The following is a 20,835-nucleotide window of genomic DNA, read 5'->3' as shown; positions in this document are numbered from 1 at the left end:
TAAAACGTTAAAGAGCAGTGCCAGACACTGATAAATTTTGCCACTCATTCATTCACTCTCGTGGGTTCTTGAAGGCGGAGGGCTGGATTTCAGAGAGAATGCAGAAGATGCAGGATGATTCCAAGAAGGACCTGAGCGACCTGCAGGTTAAGATGAAGCTGTTGCAGAAACACCAGGCTTTCGAAGCAGAGATCCTGGCCCACGAGGAGATCATCACTTCTGTCCTGAAGGTTGGCCAACTATTCATTGAGACTGGGGAGCTCCATAATCTGATCATGACTGATATTAAGATCAAAGACAGGATGTGTCTTTTAGTCTGCAAAGTGCAAGTGAGGCCCAATTCATTAGTTTTTTTTCTTAAAAACAGTTATTTCAAAGGATTTGGAACACTTTGCTAACTATAGCTGTTGCTATCAATGAACAGCTATTGATCAATTAAACAATTAAACTCTGGCTTCTAAGGGCTTAAATCTATTCAGATTTGTTTCCCAATAATATTAAAATCATTTAATTGGAAAAATTCTGATATGACACTGCCACTGTGACAGACCTTTCTTAGATAAGCTGTGTTTTTTAACCAAACTGATCGGTGTCCAATCCCCAGACAGGAGAAGAGCTGGTCACGTTACGCCATCCCAAATCCTCTGAGGTGCGCCGGGGTGCCAGAATGCTTAATGACCACTGGGAGGCGCTGAAGAGGGCAGTGGCAGCAAGAGGAAAGGTGCTGGAGGACAATAGGGACTTCCTGGAGTTTCTGCAGAAGGTGGATCAGGTGGAGGCCTGGATCCGACAGAAGGTATTGTGATGTGTGGCCCTGCGTGAATAAAATTCTATGTAAAGACCTTGACAACAAACCTTCCACTTAGGAGCTTCCACTCCAGCAGAAATATAGAGTTCAGGGGGTTGTGAGCTCAAATCCTTGCAGAGGATCATAAATCAAAACCACTTTATGGTATTCAAGGACAAAGGCCTTGACTTTGTTCATGCACAGACATTGCAGGGATAATTTCAAGAGACCAGGCATATATTGCTTAAACCAAAAGGCACCGTAGCTCTGGAAAATGGTTTGAGCGTAACATTTTCCCCCTTTTCAACAAAGGTTTGCTAAGATTTGAGTTTTTTTATGTGGTCAGTAGAGCAAGCACGCAAAGTCTGACCTTCCATGGTTTCAAACAGCTCTGTGTTAAATCAAATACGAGGAGGAAAAAATCCGTAACAGTGTAAATTGAGAGTAAATTCTGTAATTCTGTTCATGGGCTCTGTCTGCAGTTTCCTGCCAGTGCCAGTTCTTTTCTGTGTTACTCCCTGACACTTCCTGCCCGCTCCCTGTTTCTCGTCTCTTCAGGAGGTGATGATAAATGTGGGAGATGTTGGAGAGGATTATGAACATGGCCTGCAGCTGCTGAAGAAGCTCAATGAGTTCAGAGGGACAGGCTCAGGGGTGAGTGTGGGGTCTGGGGTGACACGGAGTGTGGAAATTGGCTGTATGTCGGATTGTCAGTACCCTCCTCTTTTTTGATTGTTGGGAAAGCATTCCAATCCTTAGGCAGCAACAGAAAGAGCCTCTGGAATATAGTAGTCCATCTGTGTCACTGCAGTGTTTCTTCCTTTGAAGTGTTTAAATAACGTCAAACTTCAAAGTTGTGAATTAGCCAGGTGCATTACATGTGATAACGCTGTTCCTTGCTTTGCACTGGATCGGAAGTGTATCTGAAGATTTCCTCTTGATAGAGAAGAAGGGAGGGGGAGGAAGCCAAAGGGAATAGGGCTGTAAATAGGGAGCAGGATTCTGCTTCAGACACTTGTCTTAGTCCCGGAGGGGCGGCTCTGAATGCCTGTTATGCAGAGGGGATGATTGATGTGTCAACAGGAAGTAACAGTGGACGATGCCCACATCAAGGCCATCAATGCTCTGGCTGCGCGGCTTGAGAGACAGCACAAAGAGGAAGTGACCACTGTACGCCAGCGCAGACAGCAGATGAATGACAGGTAATCAACATCACTCACCGCAGGCCCCAGATTCTTGTTGCCTCTTGCTTGAAATTGTCTTGATCATGAAACCACCCTGAAAATGAGTCCTCTCCAGCGACTGCAAAGGGTTCTGGGGAACAGTTGACGGTTGTCTGCTTTGTGCTGTCAGAATGTTTGTGACACACATGTGGGAACACCCTGCAGCACAGAGACAAGCTTTCCGCTCATTTATCAGACGTCCTGTTGATGCTCCAGCTGGGTGAAAAACTGCAGCTAACCTGGGTTTCTCATCCTAAGATGGAGCAGTTTCCACGGCAACCTGAGCAGGTACAGGAAAAAGCTGGAGGGGGCGCTAGAGGTCCATGCACTGATCAGAGAGCTGGAGGAGCTCCGGGAGAGGTCGGGGGAGAAGGTGAGAGCACATGGCGAGGAAGAGTTTACATCTGGTCCTGTAATCTGGCAAGCATAACAAGGATGAGACAACTCTACAGCACAGCCCAACACAGCAACATCAGCAGCAAGAAGTAACAAAACAACATTGAGTTGAATGTAACGCTTGTAACAGTATATATATGCAGACCATATGAGTTTTATTGAATCCCCTATTTGAGCCCACTCCCAGCATGATTGTTCTGGTGCTGCAACTGCGAGCAACAAAAAGGGTCAAGATTATGAAAACGTCAAGATACTCATTCAACCAATTAAGAGCTGTAATAATTCTAGTGAACCTTCTGTATAACACGTGTTGGTGGTCTGTGTCCTTTCCTGTGGTGTCACTGATCCATGCAGGGGCATGTCTAATGGGGTTTTCTGTGGCGCCTTGCAGAGCTTGCTGATGCAAGGGCTGGACTATGGGCAGGATGTGCCGAGCGTGGAGAACCTGATTCGTCGGCACAAGGAGACCGAGCGAGAGATTGGCATCATCCAGGAGAAAGCAGCGGTGTGTATTGAGGGGACAGACAGCTGCACAAATAAGCTCCCTATCAGTGACATAGCAGCTCTGCTGGATGTGTGCAAATAGTGCCTTCTTATAGTTGCAAGGCTATAAGAATTAACCACATCTGAATTCAGAACTGAAAGCTTGTCCTCTTCTTACTTCACTACCACTAGATGTCCCACAGCGACTCCCATTCCTGCATATCTGTGGGGCAAAGACCACACTTCCGCTGTGATCATGGCCTTTCAAACTAGTGGATCAGCTGAAACCAACTGGCCAGAATTCCTCCTGCCTTCTGAGCTGTAAACTCTTGCAAAACGTCTTGAGTAATTTCCTTACTGTATCTGGGATTGCATCCTTTATGGCTGCGTGCCTTTGTAGGGAGGTGTTGGCCAGTTGACAAAATGAGGGGTGAGCAAGCCAGTGTTGAAGTAAAGGGATAATTACTAAGAGTTTTCAAATCTGAGCTCTGGCTCTGTTACCAACTCAACGTGTGTTGCCTTAAACAAATTCATCCTTGTTCTCTATCCCTATACCTGAGATTCTAACATACAGTAAGTGATCTTGAATCAGCAGTGGGACAGTGTAATTTTACCACTGGTTTATATCAGTTCTATCCATCCATTATCAGAAAACCACTTACTCCTGGCAAGGGTTGCAGCAAACCCGACACTATCCTGGAGGGGGTGCAAGGAAGTAGTGTACTGCACCATGGACAGTACACCAGCACACTGTAGGACGCCCACAAAACACTCACACACACTCTGGGACAATTCAGAGAGTTCAGTTAACCTAACAAGAAAGTCTCTGAGAAGTGGGAAGAAACTGGAGCACCCAGAAGAAGTTAAAAAGAATGAATAGAGAAAGCTTCTTCAGGCAGGGGAAGACCAACATTCTCCATTTTACAGAAAGAGGAGAAGAGGCAGAAGTGTTTTGGGTACTAGAAGCTCCTGAAATTAACGAATCCCTGTGGTTTGATGGGTTTCTTATCAATTGTTCTCAAGGAAACAAGACATGTTTATGTTTTAAAGAAAATTCCTAACGGGGTGCCCTCTGCAGAGAATTGAACTCAGGGCCCTGCAGTTGTGAGGCAGTAGCATTAGCTATGAGGCCACTGTGTTGTTTGTGTGGAGAAGTTCCTTTGAATCATCTTTGCTGTGACAGGCCCTGGAGAAGGAGGCTAAGACCAAGGTGAAGACCCAGCCAGTGATGGCAGAAAAGCTGAACAGAAAGCAGAAAGAGATGAGAGATGCCTGGCTGAAACTGGAGAAAGAGGCGAAAGTGAGGTAGGAGAGCAGGTCGGGCAGATGCTGAGAATGTGTTTCAAGTCCTTCCTGTGTACCTCTATCTTGCACTTTCACTTGGACACAGAGATACTGTATGCAAAAACACAGAGAGGTTTAGTGCTCAGCACAGGAATTGTGATAAGGGAGCTTCCTGCTGTTCCAGGAAAGAGAAGCTGCAGGCGTCTCTCCAGCTGCAGATGTTCAAGGCAGACCAGCGCCCTCTATTGGACTGGGTCCTCAAAGTCACCACACAGATGGGTGAAAGTGGGCTGCCTAAGAACAAGGCAGAAGCTGAGCAGTTCATTGCAGAGCACCAGAACACAAAGGTAAGAAAACACGCCAGTGGTTATGCACTCAGAGTTAAACCTCACGGTTAGTTATAGCACTGCTGTATTTAAGCTTTGGAATAAAGCCATTTCTTTTCACACTTCTCACAAACTTAATCTGATATATGGAAATCCCAGGGGAAGGTAGATAATGTTGTACAGAATAATTTTTAACAGGTTTTGAACTTATTTTAATTATGGGTACGCTTCTTAACACAAGTCTCACCCCTGAACATGGTAGGCTATGTGATGTCCTGTTTGTTCTGACAGCTGGTTAGTTTGAGACACTTCAATTGAGAAAAAAAAGTCTTTCATTACAGGCAGAGATAGATGCACGTGGAGACCGGTTTGATTCTGTGAAGAATTTGGGCCAAAGTCTGGTCAGGTCTGGTCACTATGCATCCTCAGAGATCCGTCAAGCACTCAGCAAACTGGACGAAGCTCGGACTGGACTGAACCGGGTTTGGCAGGACCGTAGCCAGAAATTGGATCAGGCTCTGGAGCTCCAGGTATCAACTATAGGGGCAGACATTAGTAAAACCACAGAGATCCAGCTACCCCACCTGTAGGGCATATTGAATCCGACGATGATCTTTTGATCATCCTGGTCTGGATTTACAACAATAAAATATCAATTTCAGAATGCTTGCCTTTGATACAATTCAGGCAATTCATTTTATTTTTAATATATCACATTTTCTATATAGGAACAGTGTATAATAAAATAGGAAAACTAAAACCAGGACATTCCCCATATTTTGAATCTGCATAGCATGAATCTGTAAAAGCAGACAATAAAGTAAATAATGTAATTTGTTTCCTAGGATTGTGAACAAAGTTCCTTTATTTCTTAAATTCATATATACACAAAAAAGCCTGTTTTCCCTGAAGAGAGGACATCAAAGGGGAGTAGTTCTGACTGAGGCAGCAATGAATAATGAAACAAAAACCAGCCCCAGGATTCTAACAATTAAGAAGTTATGATCAGCCTAGAAAAGAAAGGTTTTGGGACACCTTGAGAAATGATAATTGTATCTACTTTCTGTCAGTAGTAATGCAATACAAAAATAGCTTTTAATTAACACAATAAACCTGTGTACAGGAATTACACTGATATTTTGTACCGTTGGGATATTGCCACAGTGTGGCATCACTGAGCTGAGGATGTCTCAAGTTTTTGCAGTTTTCACTTTTCAAATCACTTTAGGTAGGAGGTGCTTTAGTCTTGAATCAAAGACATTGGTTGACAAAATCACTATTTGGTGTGCTGGACCAAGAAGTGTCAGTTGTCTGACACAGTGGCACTTGTGAGGGTGCCCTCTGTTGGTACAGGATTGGATTTGCACCTATGATGCCACAATAGAAGAAAAGCAGGTTATGTTTGACTCTCTCCCTTGTACTGGGAACTAGAGTTCGAACCCTAGCTCCATGTATGGTACTTGGGAAAAATGTCCACGAAGTTGAATTAAAATTCTGCAATGTCAAATACAGCTTCTGCTACAGTATCAGATACAACAGTTCCTATATATTGAATAAAACTACATGAAGTTCACACCAGAACCGCGGGTCATCTTGGTTTCCATGGTACTAAGTAGGAGTAAAGCACCTCCTACTAGTCCAGCACAGGGATTACTCAGCAAGGCTAGTCCCTGCTTATGCAGCTGGCTGGACTGGGGCAACCAGAGAGAGACACTGAACTCAACAGCAGTCTCTGTCACTGGGACTTGAACCAACAACTTCTCAGTTAGATGACGAAGGACTTACCTACTATGCTACACAGCACCCTAGTATTAAATATAAAGTGGGTGAAAAAATGAGTGTGATCAGGAGAAAGATGTTTGTAATTTAGTAGCTTTCTTTCATGGATGTGTCAAAGCGCTTGCACTGTTCCTGATTGCAGGTTTTCTATGGCTGTGTGGAACAGTGTGAGAGCTGGCTCAGCAACAAGGAGGCCTTCCTGGCCAATGAAGACCTTGGGGTATCGTGTCTGTTGTTGTTGTTGTTGTTGTTATTGTTGCATAAAATGCTAGTTCAGTCTGATTTGTTGTAAGCTCTATAGTAGATGCAGGTTTTGCAAAAACTTGTCCTGTCAAACTGAGTTTCCATGAATTATATGTTGAGGCACGCTCATCTTCATATGACAAACCTCTGTAGTCTGCAAGAAAGTACTGTTTTTTTTCCAAGTAAGGCAAGGGATGCGAAAACTACACATGTTTGAGTTCAGCTATGAGCATGTGGCCATAGTGAGGTGTGAGCTGTGTCTGTCCAGGACTCCCTGTCTGGGGTGGAGACTCTCCAGAGGAAGCATGCCCTGTTCGAGAAGGCAGTGGAGGCTCAGCTTGAGAACGTGGAGACAGTGGAGAGATTCGCTCGGCAGCTTGTGCAGAAACGACACCCCCACTCCGGCGACATTCAGAGCAAGAGTAAAGCAGTGCTGCTCAGGTGATTGTCCCAGGGAACAGCCTTTGTCAGTCTGTGTCAGGGCATGCGTGTTTTATGGGCCCATTTTAAAGGTCTCAGCCCTGCTCCTGAAGCTTTGTCTGGATTCTTCTGTCTTGCAGGAAGGAGAAGTTAATGGAGAGCAGTGCAATTCGCAGGAGGAGGTTGGAGGATTCACTGCAGCTCCAGAAATTCTTGGGCAGCAGTTATGAGGTAAAGAAGGGGCCAGAGGGTGTTGCCGTCAGTGAGATATCCATGAGTATAAACAGTTGTTTTTTTCATGACATCTTGCATTATGTGTCACTATTCAATGCCACAAAATGTCGTGACCTGTTTGTGGGAAGTGTTCAATAACAAAACATTTTTTTAGTTTTGCAATTTGAAGCTTACAGTAAATGGAATCAATGATCTCTTTGTTTTTTTCCTCTAACTGATATTCATGGTACTAGACCTTTTTTTTGTGAGTATGCAGGAAAAGGATCTCTTTTCATCACAACACACAGCTTTTTAATTTTGAATAGAGCTGTTTTCATGACCCCCGTGTTAAGAGTCACATTTCAGTTACAGCTCACAATGATGCAGCACATTTTTGATTAATTTTGTTTACCTGAGGGTAAACAGTATGTAATACACTGTGCATTTCCAAGGCATTTCCAAGCAGCAAGAAGGTGTGTCTCCATGTGTAATCCCCGTGTGGGGGAATATGTAACCTCCATACATGAGCAGCTCTGATCTTTGAGTGTGCTTGCTGTTGTCAGGTATGCTCCTGGCTTAGTGAGAAGAACACAGTGGCTTTGGATGAGAGCTGGAGAGACCCTACTAACCTACAGGCCAAGCTGCAGAAACACCAGAGCTTTGAGGCTGAGATCCTGGCCAATCATAACCGTGTGGAGGCTCTTACCAAGGTACAGCACACCTCTCACCAACAGCACCTCACCCTCACAGAGCCCCTTACAGTCTGGGTCCTGTAGCGTTTCATAAAAAGAAAACAACAAGCCTACTGTTTTCTGCATCGGGCTATTTTTCACCTAGCAGAAGATGCTTCCAAATATGACCCATATTCCAGATGTTACTACTGTCTATAAAAGGCAAAATCATACAAATCAAAATCTTAAGGTTAAGAATGTATTGAAGTGCAGAATTGCCTGGAAAAACACACCAAAACAACACTTTGCTCTTGTTTAGAGATAGGCAGTTTTTGTTACTGTATCAAAATGCTGTTGATACAGACAAAATGCCTACGTGCTGTCGGTGAACACAGACAATAGAAGCAGTAACTGACTTAATGAATATTTATTGACTGTGATGAAATGGGAAAGAAGTACCAGCATTTCAGCAAGCACCAGAGCCATTATAGCCATTATCCCTGCATTAAAAACATGCATGGTAATTAACTTACATATCATTGCTTTTATCCCAGAAACTAATTACTGTGCTCAGACAGATAGACGTTATAAATAAAAATGAGAAAAATCTCTGGGGAAAAATGTACTTGACTCCTGGAACATTGCATGGTTATGAATGGCCACTCCAAACTTCAGTCTGTCACAGCTTGTGATTCAAAATGCTGCACTTTCCTCTTACTGAAAACAGTAACGTTGCTAATGGTATTAAAGGAAAGCTGCTTGGGTTGTTTTCTTGCAGGAAGGAGAGAGGATGCTGGGATCTGGCCATTACGCCCATGATCAGATCAGCCCCAGACTGCAGGACCTGCAGGGCAGCTGGGAACAACTCCTGAGCAACTGCAAGGAGAAGAGGTCTCGGCTGCAGGAGGCCTATGAGGTACTCACACAGTACAACACAGGAACAACACCTGAACTGAGGAATGGAATTTATCCCCCTGACCTGGTGAACGTAGCCTTTCTCTTAGAAAATGCATACAATGGCTCCTGAGAGGATCAACCACAAGTGACACCTCTCTCTCAGAGCTCAGGTTGTTCCATGACAGCAGTGTTACCACCTCCCAGCCTCAGACTCTAGAATCTGAGCAAGCCTGGGCCTGGTCAGTGCTGGGAGAACACTTAAGGAAAACCAGTTGCTGCTTTAAGTGGTGTTGATGGGCCAGTACATGGCTCTCTTTCCCCTGAACCAGAGTCTCCCATGTAATGTCCCAGTATTGTGACTGGGGAAGCCATGCGGTTGGTAGTACCATCCTTCCAATAAATCACTAAATCATGGTCCTGACTATCTGGTCATTAAAAATCCCAGTTAATGCTTTTCTCAAATCTAACAATATTTACCTGGGGGTCATGGTAAATTTAAACTCTGGGCTTGTTCTATCAGGCCTTCCTTAATTTCAGTTTGTCACTTTTCCACCTGAAGTGCTGTTGAAGGGCTGTTGGCACACAATGACTGCTGTCTTTCATCCATTTGGTGCTGCACTTCAGCAGCAAATGAAGTATGGTGTTGGTGTGAAACGTGGGATCCTTTGAGATGAAATGCACTATATAAATGCAATGTGTTATTAGTCATAGAAGTAGCTCCAGCCTGTGACATAGCACTAGAAGACGATGTCGTCAGTGATCATCCAAGGCAGAAGTCTTCACATTGTGGGATGTGTCCTCTTGGGTGAATGTGGAGTAAGAGTTGGGGGATCACGAAGTGAAGTTGTTGCTGAGTTTTTAAAATTACCAACACCCTGAACTTGAGAGAGTGATCACATTGACATGTTAAGCGATAAATGAGCTACTGTCTGTAAAAGGAGTGTGTACATTGTATTTAATTGGAACCCCACACTGTTTCTGTGGAAACTACGCTTGCTGTCTTCCAGTTTAGAACCTCATGTCCTTCTGTGACCATGAGCATGCTGTACCGTGGTTGAGTCTGATATTTAATTTACTGTTTAAGAAGTACTGCCTAGTGTTGTGTAGTTGTTATTCTTGGCAGCTTTCTGCTCCTGGCTTGACCGGCTCTGCAGCTCTGTGGATCTTGCAGTGTGTGTCGTGAGCGCGTGAGTGCGTTGGAGTTGCCTGTCTGCAGGTTCTTACTCGACCCCTGGAGCTGTAAGCTGAGCCATAGCCAGTTTCAAAATGGGTTGGCTGTTGCGCAAAAAGTCACTGGGGATTGTGCTCATGGAGGCAGTGCATATAAGGGATTTCTGCAGTGGCACCTACAAAGCGTTGGGGAACCGATGCATCTATTTTGGGTTGACTCGCTCCACTGAGACAGAAACTTGGTTCGTTCTCCCTGACCTCAGGCGCTGCAGTTCCAGCGCTCCCTGGAAGATGTGGAGGACTGGCTGGCCTCTGTGGAGTCCGAGCTGTTGAACGCAGACAACGGGTGTGACCTGCCCGCGGTCTCGCGGCTCCTGAAAGCCCTGCAGGGGCTGGAGGAGGGAGTGGAGGGCCACGTGGAGAGGATCCAGGGGCTGGTGGATGCAGCCAAAGATTTTCGTGCCAAGGGCAACTTCCTGGCCGAGGAGATCCAGAGGAGAGTGGGGGAGACCGTGTACCGGTACAGTAACAGAGCCTATGTAGAGTGGGGTTACCGAGGGGTTCTCAGTCTCTTCCAACTGGGGGACCACCCTTCAGGGCAGTAAACCCAATCTGATCTGATGATGAAATAAAAACACACGATTGACCGTTTTTAAAATTATGAATCATAAGGAATGCAGAGTGGTACTTGAGGAAAACAGATTCTCACTGAACATTCCCATGCACGACAACCAAGCCGATTACGAAATCATGCCACTAGTTGTCTTTGGCCAAAGAGCCAAGTTTCTGGTGCCAGCCCCAAAGATGTCTGGACCCCAGCTGCGGATAATTGACATATAACATCATATGGCTTAAATCTCTTTATACGTGTGGGATGTAGAAGCCTTCTGCAGCATAGCAATGGTGCTGTCTGTGTCTGTGAGTGCGCCACCTGTCTGTGACTGCAGATATAACAGCCTGGCTGAGCCCCTTCAGGCCCGCAGGGAGACCCTGGAGGCGTGGCAGCTCCTCTTCCAGCTGTACCGGGACATGGAGGAGGAGCTGGTCTGGGTGAGAGACAAGCTGCCCTCTGCCTACTCCCAGGACTGGGGCAGCTCGCTACACGGCACCCAGACGCTGCTCAAGAAACACCAGGTGAGTGACAGTTGGCGGGGGGGGGGGTGTTGGTATCTGGGGATTAGCCTAAAGAAAGTACAGTACAGGGAAATATGACAAATTAATAAACGTGTGGTAAACAATGCATGATTCACAGGTTATGGGGAAATGGGCCTGACGCTCTCGAGGTTGTCTAAATACATTCGGGTGCTATGAACTGTCCTAATGGTTTTGAAAATGCTGCTTCTGTCAGCTACAGTCCATAACTAGAGGGCAACAATCTTTAGGGCTTGGAATTCGGTTATTCCTTTGACTTTCCTTGAACTCCTGCTGCACTGCTCTCTGCTTGTGCTCCCTCACCCACCCCCCCTATCTGTGCAGACGCTGCAGGAGGAGATAGCCAGCAGGGACCCCCTGGTGCGTGCGGTGCTGGAGGCCGGGAACACAATGGTGAAGGCCAGACACTTTGCCTCCAAGGAGATCCGCGAGAGGCTGGCAGAGCTGAAGGAGGCCGTGGAGAGCCTCAGAAGGGAGGCAGAGCACAGGGGCAGGGGGCTGCAGGAGGCTCTGGAAATCCAAGTATTCCTTGCTGAGGTAACTGGTCATTGAACTGGCCACATATCTCTACTCACAATCCCAACGCTCCCACCACAGGCAAGTACAGACTGCAGGAGCCGATGACATTGTTGATATTTATGGACTACATGGAAATCCTCGGTATTAAGTGCACACAGCTTTCTATTGTATTTTGGGTTTTCCCCTGTTACACACCTATCGGATTCATTTTTCTGACGGGAGTCTTCTGTTGTCATCACAGCAAGCGTGTCTTCCCTCCCATTCTGTGTCCTGTCCTCCCAGCTGTCGGAATTAGGATCGTGGATGGAGGAACGGCGCCCGGCGCTGGAGTGCTCGGATTATGGGAAGAGCGAGGAATCGACCCAAGCTCTGCTCCGCAAACTTGATTCTGTGGATCTGGATCTGGAAAGCCAACGGCCCAAACTGGAGTCCCTGCAGGAGACTGGAGCCAAATTGGAGCGCTATGGGCATCCCAATAGGTACTATAACACCCCCAGGGCCGTCCCTCTGCAGTGCAGAATTACGGATTTGATCTTACTCAGTATCAAATGTCTGGGATGTGGGAGTGAGGAACAAGCTACACACGCACGTTGTTGAAACCCATATTCTGATTTCTTTCAAGAAATGGTTGGGTGGGAATCTTGGATCAATTGACTACTAATTACTGAATGGCTTCCTCTCTTTTTTGTTACTTTTTCTATTCTCGAATATTCTTCTGTAAAAATACTAGGGGAAAATCATCACTATGCGACTTTTATACCTCTAGACAAAAAAGGACTTTCTACAGTATATCACGTACAGCTTGATTGAAGATGATTTTGCAAAGAAAAAAATGAGTTGCTTTTCAGCCCACAGCACAGTAGATGGCAGCAGTGTTTTCTGGAACCACCTGGTAATATGTTGGCCAGTGTTTAGGATTTTTGGATGAGAATCAGAATACTTTACATGTCAGATCTTTAAAATATAGATATGGTTTTACTCTCTTTATTCATTGAGCAATATTGACATGAATTCCATTACCTAGTCATCAACAACATGGGGCAAAAACATTAGGTTTTTCTTCCTGCGTGAGAACTACCTTGAATGTAAAGTTAGCTTGAATTTAAGCCACAGACTAGGCTTCTACTGTTTCTTCCATAAACGTCCAGAGATATTACAAAATGTCTGAGGGGACATCATTCAGGCAGAAATCATCTTTGCAGGTCTGTGGTACCAAAAGGTTAATGCTGTCACTCTACAGATACTCTCTGTTTTTTTCTGTATATTCCAAAGCAACTGGGTTGATCGAGATCAATCCAGCACCAATAAGTAAAAGCTGTCTGATTCTTGCTCTCTGCTCCTGTCTCTCCAGCCGTCTGGTGAATGAGAGCCTGCAGCCCGTATGGGACCAGTACCAGAGTCTGCAGCAGCTGTCCGCAGAGCGCCGAGCGGCACTGGAGGAGCATTGCCGGGTCTATGAGTTTGAGAGGGAGGCCCGAGAGCTAGCCAGCTGGCTCAGTGCACAGAGAAGCACAGCAGAGTCTGAGGAGTACGGCCAGGACCTGGAGGATGTGGAGGTGCTTCACTCATAGTATAAACGCTCGCTGTGCAGCGACTCAAAATCAGTTTGAAGCAGGAGGCCTCCAGCCAGTACACTTGTCGGTGGCAGTGGCAGTGTTCATGTTTATGTTCTTTCCGTGGCCTAGAAGTGGTCATGAAGGAAGAGGTCTTATTGTAACTAATGAGTAAAATCAGCTGGCCAAGCTTCAGTTCAGCTTGTTCTCTTGCACTCTTATTGCTCTCCCTGAAAGTTACTTTTGATGGAAAAAAAGCAATAGTATCCCCCTGTGACAGACTGAAGCAGGATGAAATCCAGGAAAATGTGTTCTCTGTAGAAATCACCTCTTCCGTCTTTGTCAGGTGCTGCAGAAGAAGTTTGAAGATTTCTCCTCAGAGGTGAGCACACTGGGTCACAGCAGAGTGAGGTCCGTTCTGCAGCTGGGACAGAAGGTGAGGTCACCTGAGTGCCAGGAGAGAGAGGCGGAGCTCTGCAAGCTGTGGGAGGAGCTGCTGCAGACCATAGAGGCAAGAGCTGAGGTAAGGACACCAGGAGCAGTGAGTGGCATCTAGTTTTGTTTTGGAACACAACTACGTTGTTGATCTGCGGATAATGCTTGGGTTTACAGCATTCGGGATACATGAATGACTTAATATGGACAGAAGGTAGTTCAAACTGGTAATCAAACTTAGTTTTATATCTTAAGTGATACATATACACCCCATATCTTGAAAGTAATCAAAATCCCGTATTACAATTCACTCTGATACTCTAGCTTTTAAGAATGTACAATGTGCCATTTTAACATGTACCTAGGTATAGCTATATCTACTGTATACTGTATATACCTATTTTATTTGGTTATGTTGTTGTACAGAGCCTTGATGTGATAGGCCATGAAATACACTATACAAAATAATGGTTATTATTAATAAGGATTGATTTGGATTAATCTCCCCTGTTCTTTGATCATGGAAATATTTCTCTGAATCAAAGAAACTGACTTTGGGTTGATGCTTCCGTACACGTTAAATGCGCTGCCTTTTGAGACGATGTGGGTCCAGCTGTGGACTGGAGAGCGCCCCTCTGGGGGTGTTCCGCCTCAGGAGCTCTGGTCCTGAACGACTGGGCCAGAGCCGAGGTGACAGTGCCCGGTTTCCCGGACAGAACCTGAGGTCTGCACGCGAGGTGCACCAGTTCGACCACGACGTGGATGAGCTGAAGGGCTGGATGAGCGAGAAGGAGGCCGGGCTGAGCGCCGAGGACCACGGCCACGACCTGCTGGGCGTGCAGGCCCTGCTGCGGCAACACGACGGCCTGGAGGTAGGCCCGCGGCCTATAATACATAAAGACAGTACATATAATACATAAAGACAGTACAAGACAGTACAAGACAGTACAATGAAGCAAAAAAACATACCCCAATCAATAAAGGACAATAAATACATAGGAAAATAAATATGTGGTAATCAAGTTTAAAGTGCAGAGTGCAGAGGTTAGGTGAGTTCTGAGGCATGGGACTGTTAATGATGTACATGTAAGAAGAGCACAAAATATTCAGAGAAACCTGCAGCTGCAGGATGGGTGAAACAATTCCAGTGCAATGGATCTGACTCTGCAAAAGGCACTGACTCTTGAACTGTTTGCTGGGGGAATTTCCTCATTAGAGCGAATTTGCAGAGCCCGCCTTTCTTGTGGAGAGCTCTGGAGGTGTGTCCTAGCGGAGGGAGACTCATGCATATGACTCTAGATTCAATCTTGTGTGTTGTGTGATGCAAGAAATATTGATGAGGGTTGCTTGTTAATATAGGCTGAGCAATTTGTGTCACCCCCCCGACATTGTCAACTCCTCCGAACTCAACAGAGTATCTTAAAGAATTAGACTTTAGATCTAGAACAGGTTCAAAGGCCTACTGAACAAGTGCAGGGTCAGGAGGAATAATGAGCGTTTGGTGACTGAGTGTCTGAAGCTGAGGACACGAGGTACGGTTAGTAACTCCCAGGGTGCTGTTGCAGAGGGACCTCGCCGCTATCGGGGAGGAAGTGTCCCGGACGAGAGAGAAGGGGGCTGTGCTGGGCCACAGGTATCCTCAGGTGAGGGACAGCTTGGAGGAGAGGCTGGAGGAGGTGGAAGAGGCCTGGCAGAGCCTGCAGAGGAAAGCCAGCGTGCGGAGAGAGAGACTGGGCCAAGCCGAGACTGCGCAGAGATACTTCATTGACTGGAGGGAGCTAGTGTAAGTCTTCTTGGGTTTGCACACAACAAAAAATCGGGGTTCATATAGTTACAGCTGTCTTTGGGGCTGTCCATACTGTATAGGCTGGTTTCCTGGTAATTTAACATCATATAAATAAATGTTATATATATATATTTGGACCTTTGTTCCTCTACAAGAAACAAGTCTACTTGCACCTTTTACTATTAAGCTCTTGGATTAAAAATGTACAGTTTTTAAAGAGAAAAGGGATTGTTGAGTACTTGATGAGTACTAAAGCAACACAGTTTGCCTCAATGTGGGGTTAAGAATAATTAGATATCAGTTTTTACTCCTTAATTAAACATTAGTTGCCGGATGCTTTATTGAATATATTCGCTTTTTGAGATCGATGCCGGCCGTGTCTGTGTCTCAGGAGCTCTTGTGTTGCTGTGCAGAGCCTGGCTGAAGGAGAGCCTGTCGCTGGTGCAGGGGGAGGGGCTTAGCGGGGAAGGCGGGGACGTCGAGCAGCACCTGAAGAGACACGAGGAGCACCACCGCGAGATTGACAGGCAGCTTGACAAATCACAGGCCGTGAAGGAGGAAGGACGCCGCCTCATCGAAAGTGGGAACTTCATGAGTGAGGAGGTAACACCGAACTAGAATTACTGCCTAAGGAGAAAACAAAAAAGACTCCTCGATGCAGAGGATACCAAGACTCCCTTGGCGATCAGTTACAATATGGAATGATAATGAATGTGCTTTAGAAGAGTACACCATGATATAAAGCCCAGATAAGCCAGCTGGGTAGAGCATCCTTATTTTATGTGACAGTACCTCTGGTTCTTTGCAACCAGGGCTTGAATTGATAGGGAAATGGGGGAAAACTCTCCCCTTGTTTTGTTCTTTGTTGCTAGTGCCCTGTCTGAAAAAACAGTTCCATTTAGAGATTGGTCTTTCCGGAGCAGAGGGGCAGAGCACTGCTTCGATCACCCTCACACTGTGATACAGTGAGGAGGAGGAGGAGGCTCAGCTCCTCCTGGTACAGGCACTGAGAGTGGGCTCTCTCTCCCCTGCCCTGTCCTGCAGGTGGAGGAGAAGCTGGCGGAGCTGGAGGAGCTGGAGGAGAGGCTGGGGCAGGGCCGGAGGGAGCGGCAGAGGCTGTACGACGAGGAGCTGGAGGTGGAGCAGCTGCGCCGGGGGCTGGAGCAGGCCGAGCGGTGGCTGAACGCCCACGAGGCCGCGCTGAGCGCCGACGTCTACGGGGTGAGCTGGGGCCCGGGCCGCTCTGGCGCTCGACAGGCATAATTACACGAGCTGCACTTTTATTTTATCCCATAGGCTGGGAAACATCAATGAAACATGTCATAGTCTTATATAGCTGCATTTGTGCATAGGTCAGTGTTATTTTTCTAATTCCTTGTACAGTTACATGACCCTTGAATTAAAACTTAAATCATTAGAACTAAAAACTACATTTACGGTGTATTGATTCTGCTGAAGTCTGCTGGGTCATTAACTTGGCCAGTGCCTTTGAGGATCTTGAATACTGGAATCACACAAACAACCCTTGATAGTCTTTTGCTTCAGAGGGATGTTTCTCTTCACAGGACTCGGTGCCTGACGTCCTGGAGCTGATGAAGAGACAGGAGGACCTGGAGACCATGCTGACTGCGCAGGAGGAGAGATTCAAGCAGTTAGAGGAGAAGAGGACCAAGGTGAGAACTGGGAAGGGTGCAGTTCTGTGAGACAGAAGTACAGAGAGTGATGTGCACAAAAGCAAGACTACACGAAATCTTCCGTTTCCCATCTTTAAACTATCAGCAGAATTCAGAATATGCAGTATATTAGTGCATTTAAAGGTCTATTCCATGCTGAAAAGAGAACAAAAGAAAAAACACGTTTCAGCTGTGGAGCCTTCTTCAGGTGTCAGGTGTCTTCTTCACACCGGAAGAAGGCTCCACAGCCGAAATGTTGTATTTCCTTTCTTCTCTTTTCAGCATGGAATAAACCTATTACTTGTTTATTTGCAGCCTAAGCATGCTGACACAGCTCCCAACCTGAACTATTAGTGCATTTTATTAGTAATTATAGAGAACTGTTCGAAAATGTCACTAATAATGTGCAACAGTGTGGAGTTGTGATCAGGGTTCCTGGCTCATTACTGGAATCTTTTTGGTTTATATCCCAGCTGAGACATTGCTGTTGTACCCTTGGCAAGGCAAGGTCTTTGCTTCGATTGCTCTACCAAAATGCCGTGTTGTCGTAATGGGTAATTTTCTATGTTGTCATTGTAAGCAACAGTTTATCCTTTTGTTTGTCTGGTCAAATATTCCAATTTAAAAAAATAGTTATGTTTTATCCTTAAATGCTCTTGATGCAATGGTTCCTAATAATAAAGTGTTTCTGAGTCGGTGCTCAGTAGACATTTGTTGGGAAAATGTAAATGAACACTAACCTGCAGTTTGCTTATTGACAAAATATTGTAATTGTAAGCTTGTTGTGTGGCCCCCCCATGCTTTTCCACAGAAGGAGCAGAGGCTGCAGCAGCTCCAGGGCCGGGAGGGCGAGGGTTCGAAGCCCACCAGGGTCACCTCTCTGCGGAGGAAGCTGTCGGACCGACGCCCTGCAGGACCCACCAAGTCTCCCACGCCCAAGCTGCCCTCTCTGCCGCCTCCCCGCAGTCAGCCCCCGAGATCCAGCCACACAGACACCGTCGTGTCTCCCGTCCGGCGCTCCCTGAGGTCTCCCGCGGAGGCCACCCCCCCCTCTCTCCCCCCCAGGCCGCTGGGGCTCCACGCTGCGAAAGACCCCTCCCCGACCTCCCCTCAAAAACCCCCTCCCCCTCCCAAACCGGCGGTGCCGCAGTCCCCCGTTTCCCCGCCGGCAAATCCCGGAACCCCCACCTCTCCCGTGCATGTCCTCGCTCGCTCGTTCTCCTCCCCGCCCCCAGCGCCCGGACTGCCGTCTCATCCCGGTGCCACGCGACGCTCTGCCCTGCCATCCACGGCAGGCCTCGGCCCTCCTCCGCCCCATTCTCCCTCTCCGGGAGGCGGACCCCCAGAATCCCCTTCCCCGGCTCCGCCTCCGCTGCCTCGTCGCCCCAGGGCTCTGGACGGAGGAGGAGAAGAGCCACCGAAAGACAAGGCTCCGCAATCAGAGGTGAGAGTGAGAGACGGCCTTCATGTGTCACTTGTGTAGCGAGAGCACATCTGAGGCCCAAAATCAGAATTGCCTTTCGGTTTGTAATGGTAGCACTTATGAGCCACATAAACTGCAGTGAAATGCCCTTTAAATGTTAGAGGGGTTGTGATTTATTTTCAAGGAGAGGAGCGTCGACTGCGTCCTTTAAAACACGTTAATGTTTCACTACTTACAGCAGGACAGTGATATTGCCCAGCTGGAGGGACCCCTGGAGGTCAAACAGAAACTTCTTGCTGATGGGAATAAGGTAAGAGCTGCAGAGGCGGAAAAAAGAGCCAAGTCTCTCTTCTATATGTTCTCTGTCTCCAGGTGAATTAAAAATGCTAAATTCTGATCATAAGAACACAGGCATTGAACTTATCAAATAACCAATCAGTGCTTTGCAGGAGCTATTAGAACAATGTTGAAAAAAAAACAGTGAAGTGCACATATGATTAGCAGAAGAAATATAATTCCTTTGTGCCATGAGTGAAAGTTGGTACCCAATATGAAATACACTACATTTACAGTGAGCAGTTACGAATGTCTTGTTCATCAGCTGATACTCTTGTGTTCACAGACCTCTGCTCTTCCATGGGGCTTTTTCTACACTGTCCTGGACGCAGACACCCTGATCTTGTACAGAGACCTGGAAGAAGCGACCACGGTAAGGCTCAGAACGACAGGCTGGACAGCTCTCATTTTGCAGCCGGTTGCAGAAGGTGTTTGGGTTCCAGTATTTCAGCGGTTTTCATTAAGCTTGTTCTTCTGGTTTCAGGAGTCTTCGAGCTTGCCTCCTATTTGCACTGTGGGAGCAGTTTGTGATGTTATTCCAAACCACAAGAAGAAGGACTATGTCTTCAGACTGACGTGAGTCGAATCATTTAAGGCATAATAAAAATAAAGCATGCCATACAGTAGAATCTGATCTCATTTCTCTAGAATGCACATTTTACTCACCTAATTGGTTACACAAGATTTTAAATTCTTACAACTCTTATATTGCTCATCAACAGTGAATATTAGCAATTTACATTGAGGGTACCTTGAAATACATTATTTTGATCACGGAAGGCTTCCTGCTCGATTTATAGAAAAAAAGCACAGTATAATTAACCACAGAGTTCCATTAAAATCATATGTATAACAAACTTCTTGTTTCTTTTACATACATTGTGACATCTTACCCCACATAGTTCTTCAATGAATAAAAGTGTGCTTTCCGCACATTAAAGATATTTAAATATACCTCATATTTTATTGTTACCTATAGTTAGACTTTTTTGTACCATTTTACTGGATGTCTGTGTCTTAAGACCTTTACTAATATTTAAAATAGCACTCATTGCCCTCAAATTACATACATACCCTGGACCCAGTAGTATGAGCATGTGACTATTTTATGTTTGTTGTCTTGGCCCTCAGCTCTGAACCCTGCAACTGCACACAGGGGAGTGATGATCACATTTAGGCAGACTCCTCTGCCCCACCCAGCCATAAACATGTCACTGGCTATGCAGCCCGAAGTGGAGGTTTAGTGTTGATTGTTGGAGAGGTGTGTCTCTCACCGCCAGAGCTGCACAATGATGCTGCAGGGGTCACGCCACACCAGTAACACCAGGGGTCAAGAGCCTGGGCAAACTAATCCTATCCTACTCTGAGTACACTAGCACTCCATAAGTAGAGCTCTGCTGGTTGGAGAGTCCTGGTTGCAGTCGACTCCTGATGTGTTCCAGGTTAAACTGCCTTAGTCAACGAGCCCTATCTGCACTTTAGAAAGCACCCTAGCAAACTGAACCAATCGGGAGCCCCAGTAAGATTAATTTTGTGATAGGACTCCCTGTCTACCAGATTTTAATAAACCTGTGATCAACTAGGCATTTCAGAGCTCAGGTGCAATAGAAAGAAGATTGCCTTTTAGGCAGAGCTGTGTATTCTTCTTAAGAAAGCTTGTCATGTCCTTGTCCTCCAGGCTGAGTGACAGCAGTCAGTACCTCTTCTCAGCTCCCAGCCAGGAGGTGCTGCAGTGCTGGGTCGAGAGACTGCAGCGGAGTGCCATCCCTGAGGCCGGTCCTGTTACCTACAGCTCCCACGGCAATGTCAATGGATCACAGTCGCCCACATCGCCTACTGGCCTGACACTGCACAGGTGAGGAGTTGGTTCACGTGCTCTGTAGGGCTGGGCTCAAGTACCAGCTTTGATGTATAACTATGCAACGACCAAAGGATAAAAATAAACCAGCTCAAAGCCAATTTGTGTTTAATGAGAAAGTTATTAGTGATTCATTAGTGATTCATTGTTACAGTGATTACAGGGCCTATTGAGAACCTGCACGTCTAAATGAATTTCTGAACATCTA

General features: G+C 46.3%; 1 protein-coding gene across 3 annotated transcripts in view; it reads left to right on the top strand.

Moving 5' to 3' along the window:
• The window catches only part of sptbn5 (spectrin, beta, non-erythrocytic 5), a 56,549-nt gene that overhangs the window by 31,806 nt on the left and 3,908 nt on the right, over positions 1–20,835 (top strand). For all 3 annotated transcript variants that reach the window (XM_088647690.1, XM_088647689.1, XM_088647688.1), the window contains exons 39-68: positions 75–230; positions 605–796; positions 1,346–1,441; positions 1,871–1,989; positions 2,269–2,383; positions 2,798–2,911; positions 4,073–4,194; positions 4,358–4,520; positions 4,841–5,029; positions 6,421–6,498; positions 6,790–6,962; positions 7,082–7,172; positions 7,718–7,864; positions 8,604–8,741; positions 10,156–10,412; positions 10,840–11,026; positions 11,369–11,581; positions 11,846–12,042; positions 12,915–13,119; positions 13,463–13,639; positions 14,268–14,423; positions 15,117–15,334; positions 15,751–15,940; positions 16,382–16,558; positions 16,903–17,010; positions 17,822–18,454; positions 18,672–18,743; positions 19,056–19,142; positions 19,254–19,345; positions 20,448–20,624. In XM_088647690.1, the coding sequence (XP_088503816.1) occupies positions 75–230; positions 605–796; positions 1,346–1,441; positions 1,871–1,989; positions 2,269–2,383; positions 2,798–2,911; positions 4,073–4,194; positions 4,358–4,520; positions 4,841–5,029; positions 6,421–6,498; positions 6,790–6,962; positions 7,082–7,172; positions 7,718–7,864; positions 8,604–8,741; positions 10,156–10,412; positions 10,840–11,026; positions 11,369–11,581; positions 11,846–12,042; positions 12,915–13,119; positions 13,463–13,639; positions 14,268–14,423; positions 15,117–15,334; positions 15,751–15,940; positions 16,382–16,558; positions 16,903–17,010; positions 17,822–18,454; positions 18,672–18,743; positions 19,056–19,142; positions 19,254–19,345; positions 20,448–20,624 (5,039 nt within the window). The remainder of the gene's footprint in view (positions 1–74; positions 231–604; positions 797–1,345; positions 1,442–1,870; positions 1,990–2,268; positions 2,384–2,797; positions 2,912–4,072; positions 4,195–4,357; positions 4,521–4,840; positions 5,030–6,420; positions 6,499–6,789; positions 6,963–7,081; positions 7,173–7,717; positions 7,865–8,603; positions 8,742–10,155; positions 10,413–10,839; positions 11,027–11,368; positions 11,582–11,845; positions 12,043–12,914; positions 13,120–13,462; positions 13,640–14,267; positions 14,424–15,116; positions 15,335–15,750; positions 15,941–16,381; positions 16,559–16,902; positions 17,011–17,821; positions 18,455–18,671; positions 18,744–19,055; positions 19,143–19,253; positions 19,346–20,447; positions 20,625–20,835) is intronic.

This window comes from Lepisosteus platostomus, chromosome 10, assembly GCF_059453375.1.
Source record: "Lepisosteus platostomus isolate fLepPlt1 chromosome 10, fLepPlt1.hap1, whole genome shotgun sequence".
Lineage (NCBI taxonomy): Eukaryota > Metazoa > Chordata > Actinopteri > Semionotiformes > Lepisosteidae > Lepisosteus > Lepisosteus platostomus.
This window is presented reverse-complemented; position numbering and strand designations above follow the sequence as displayed.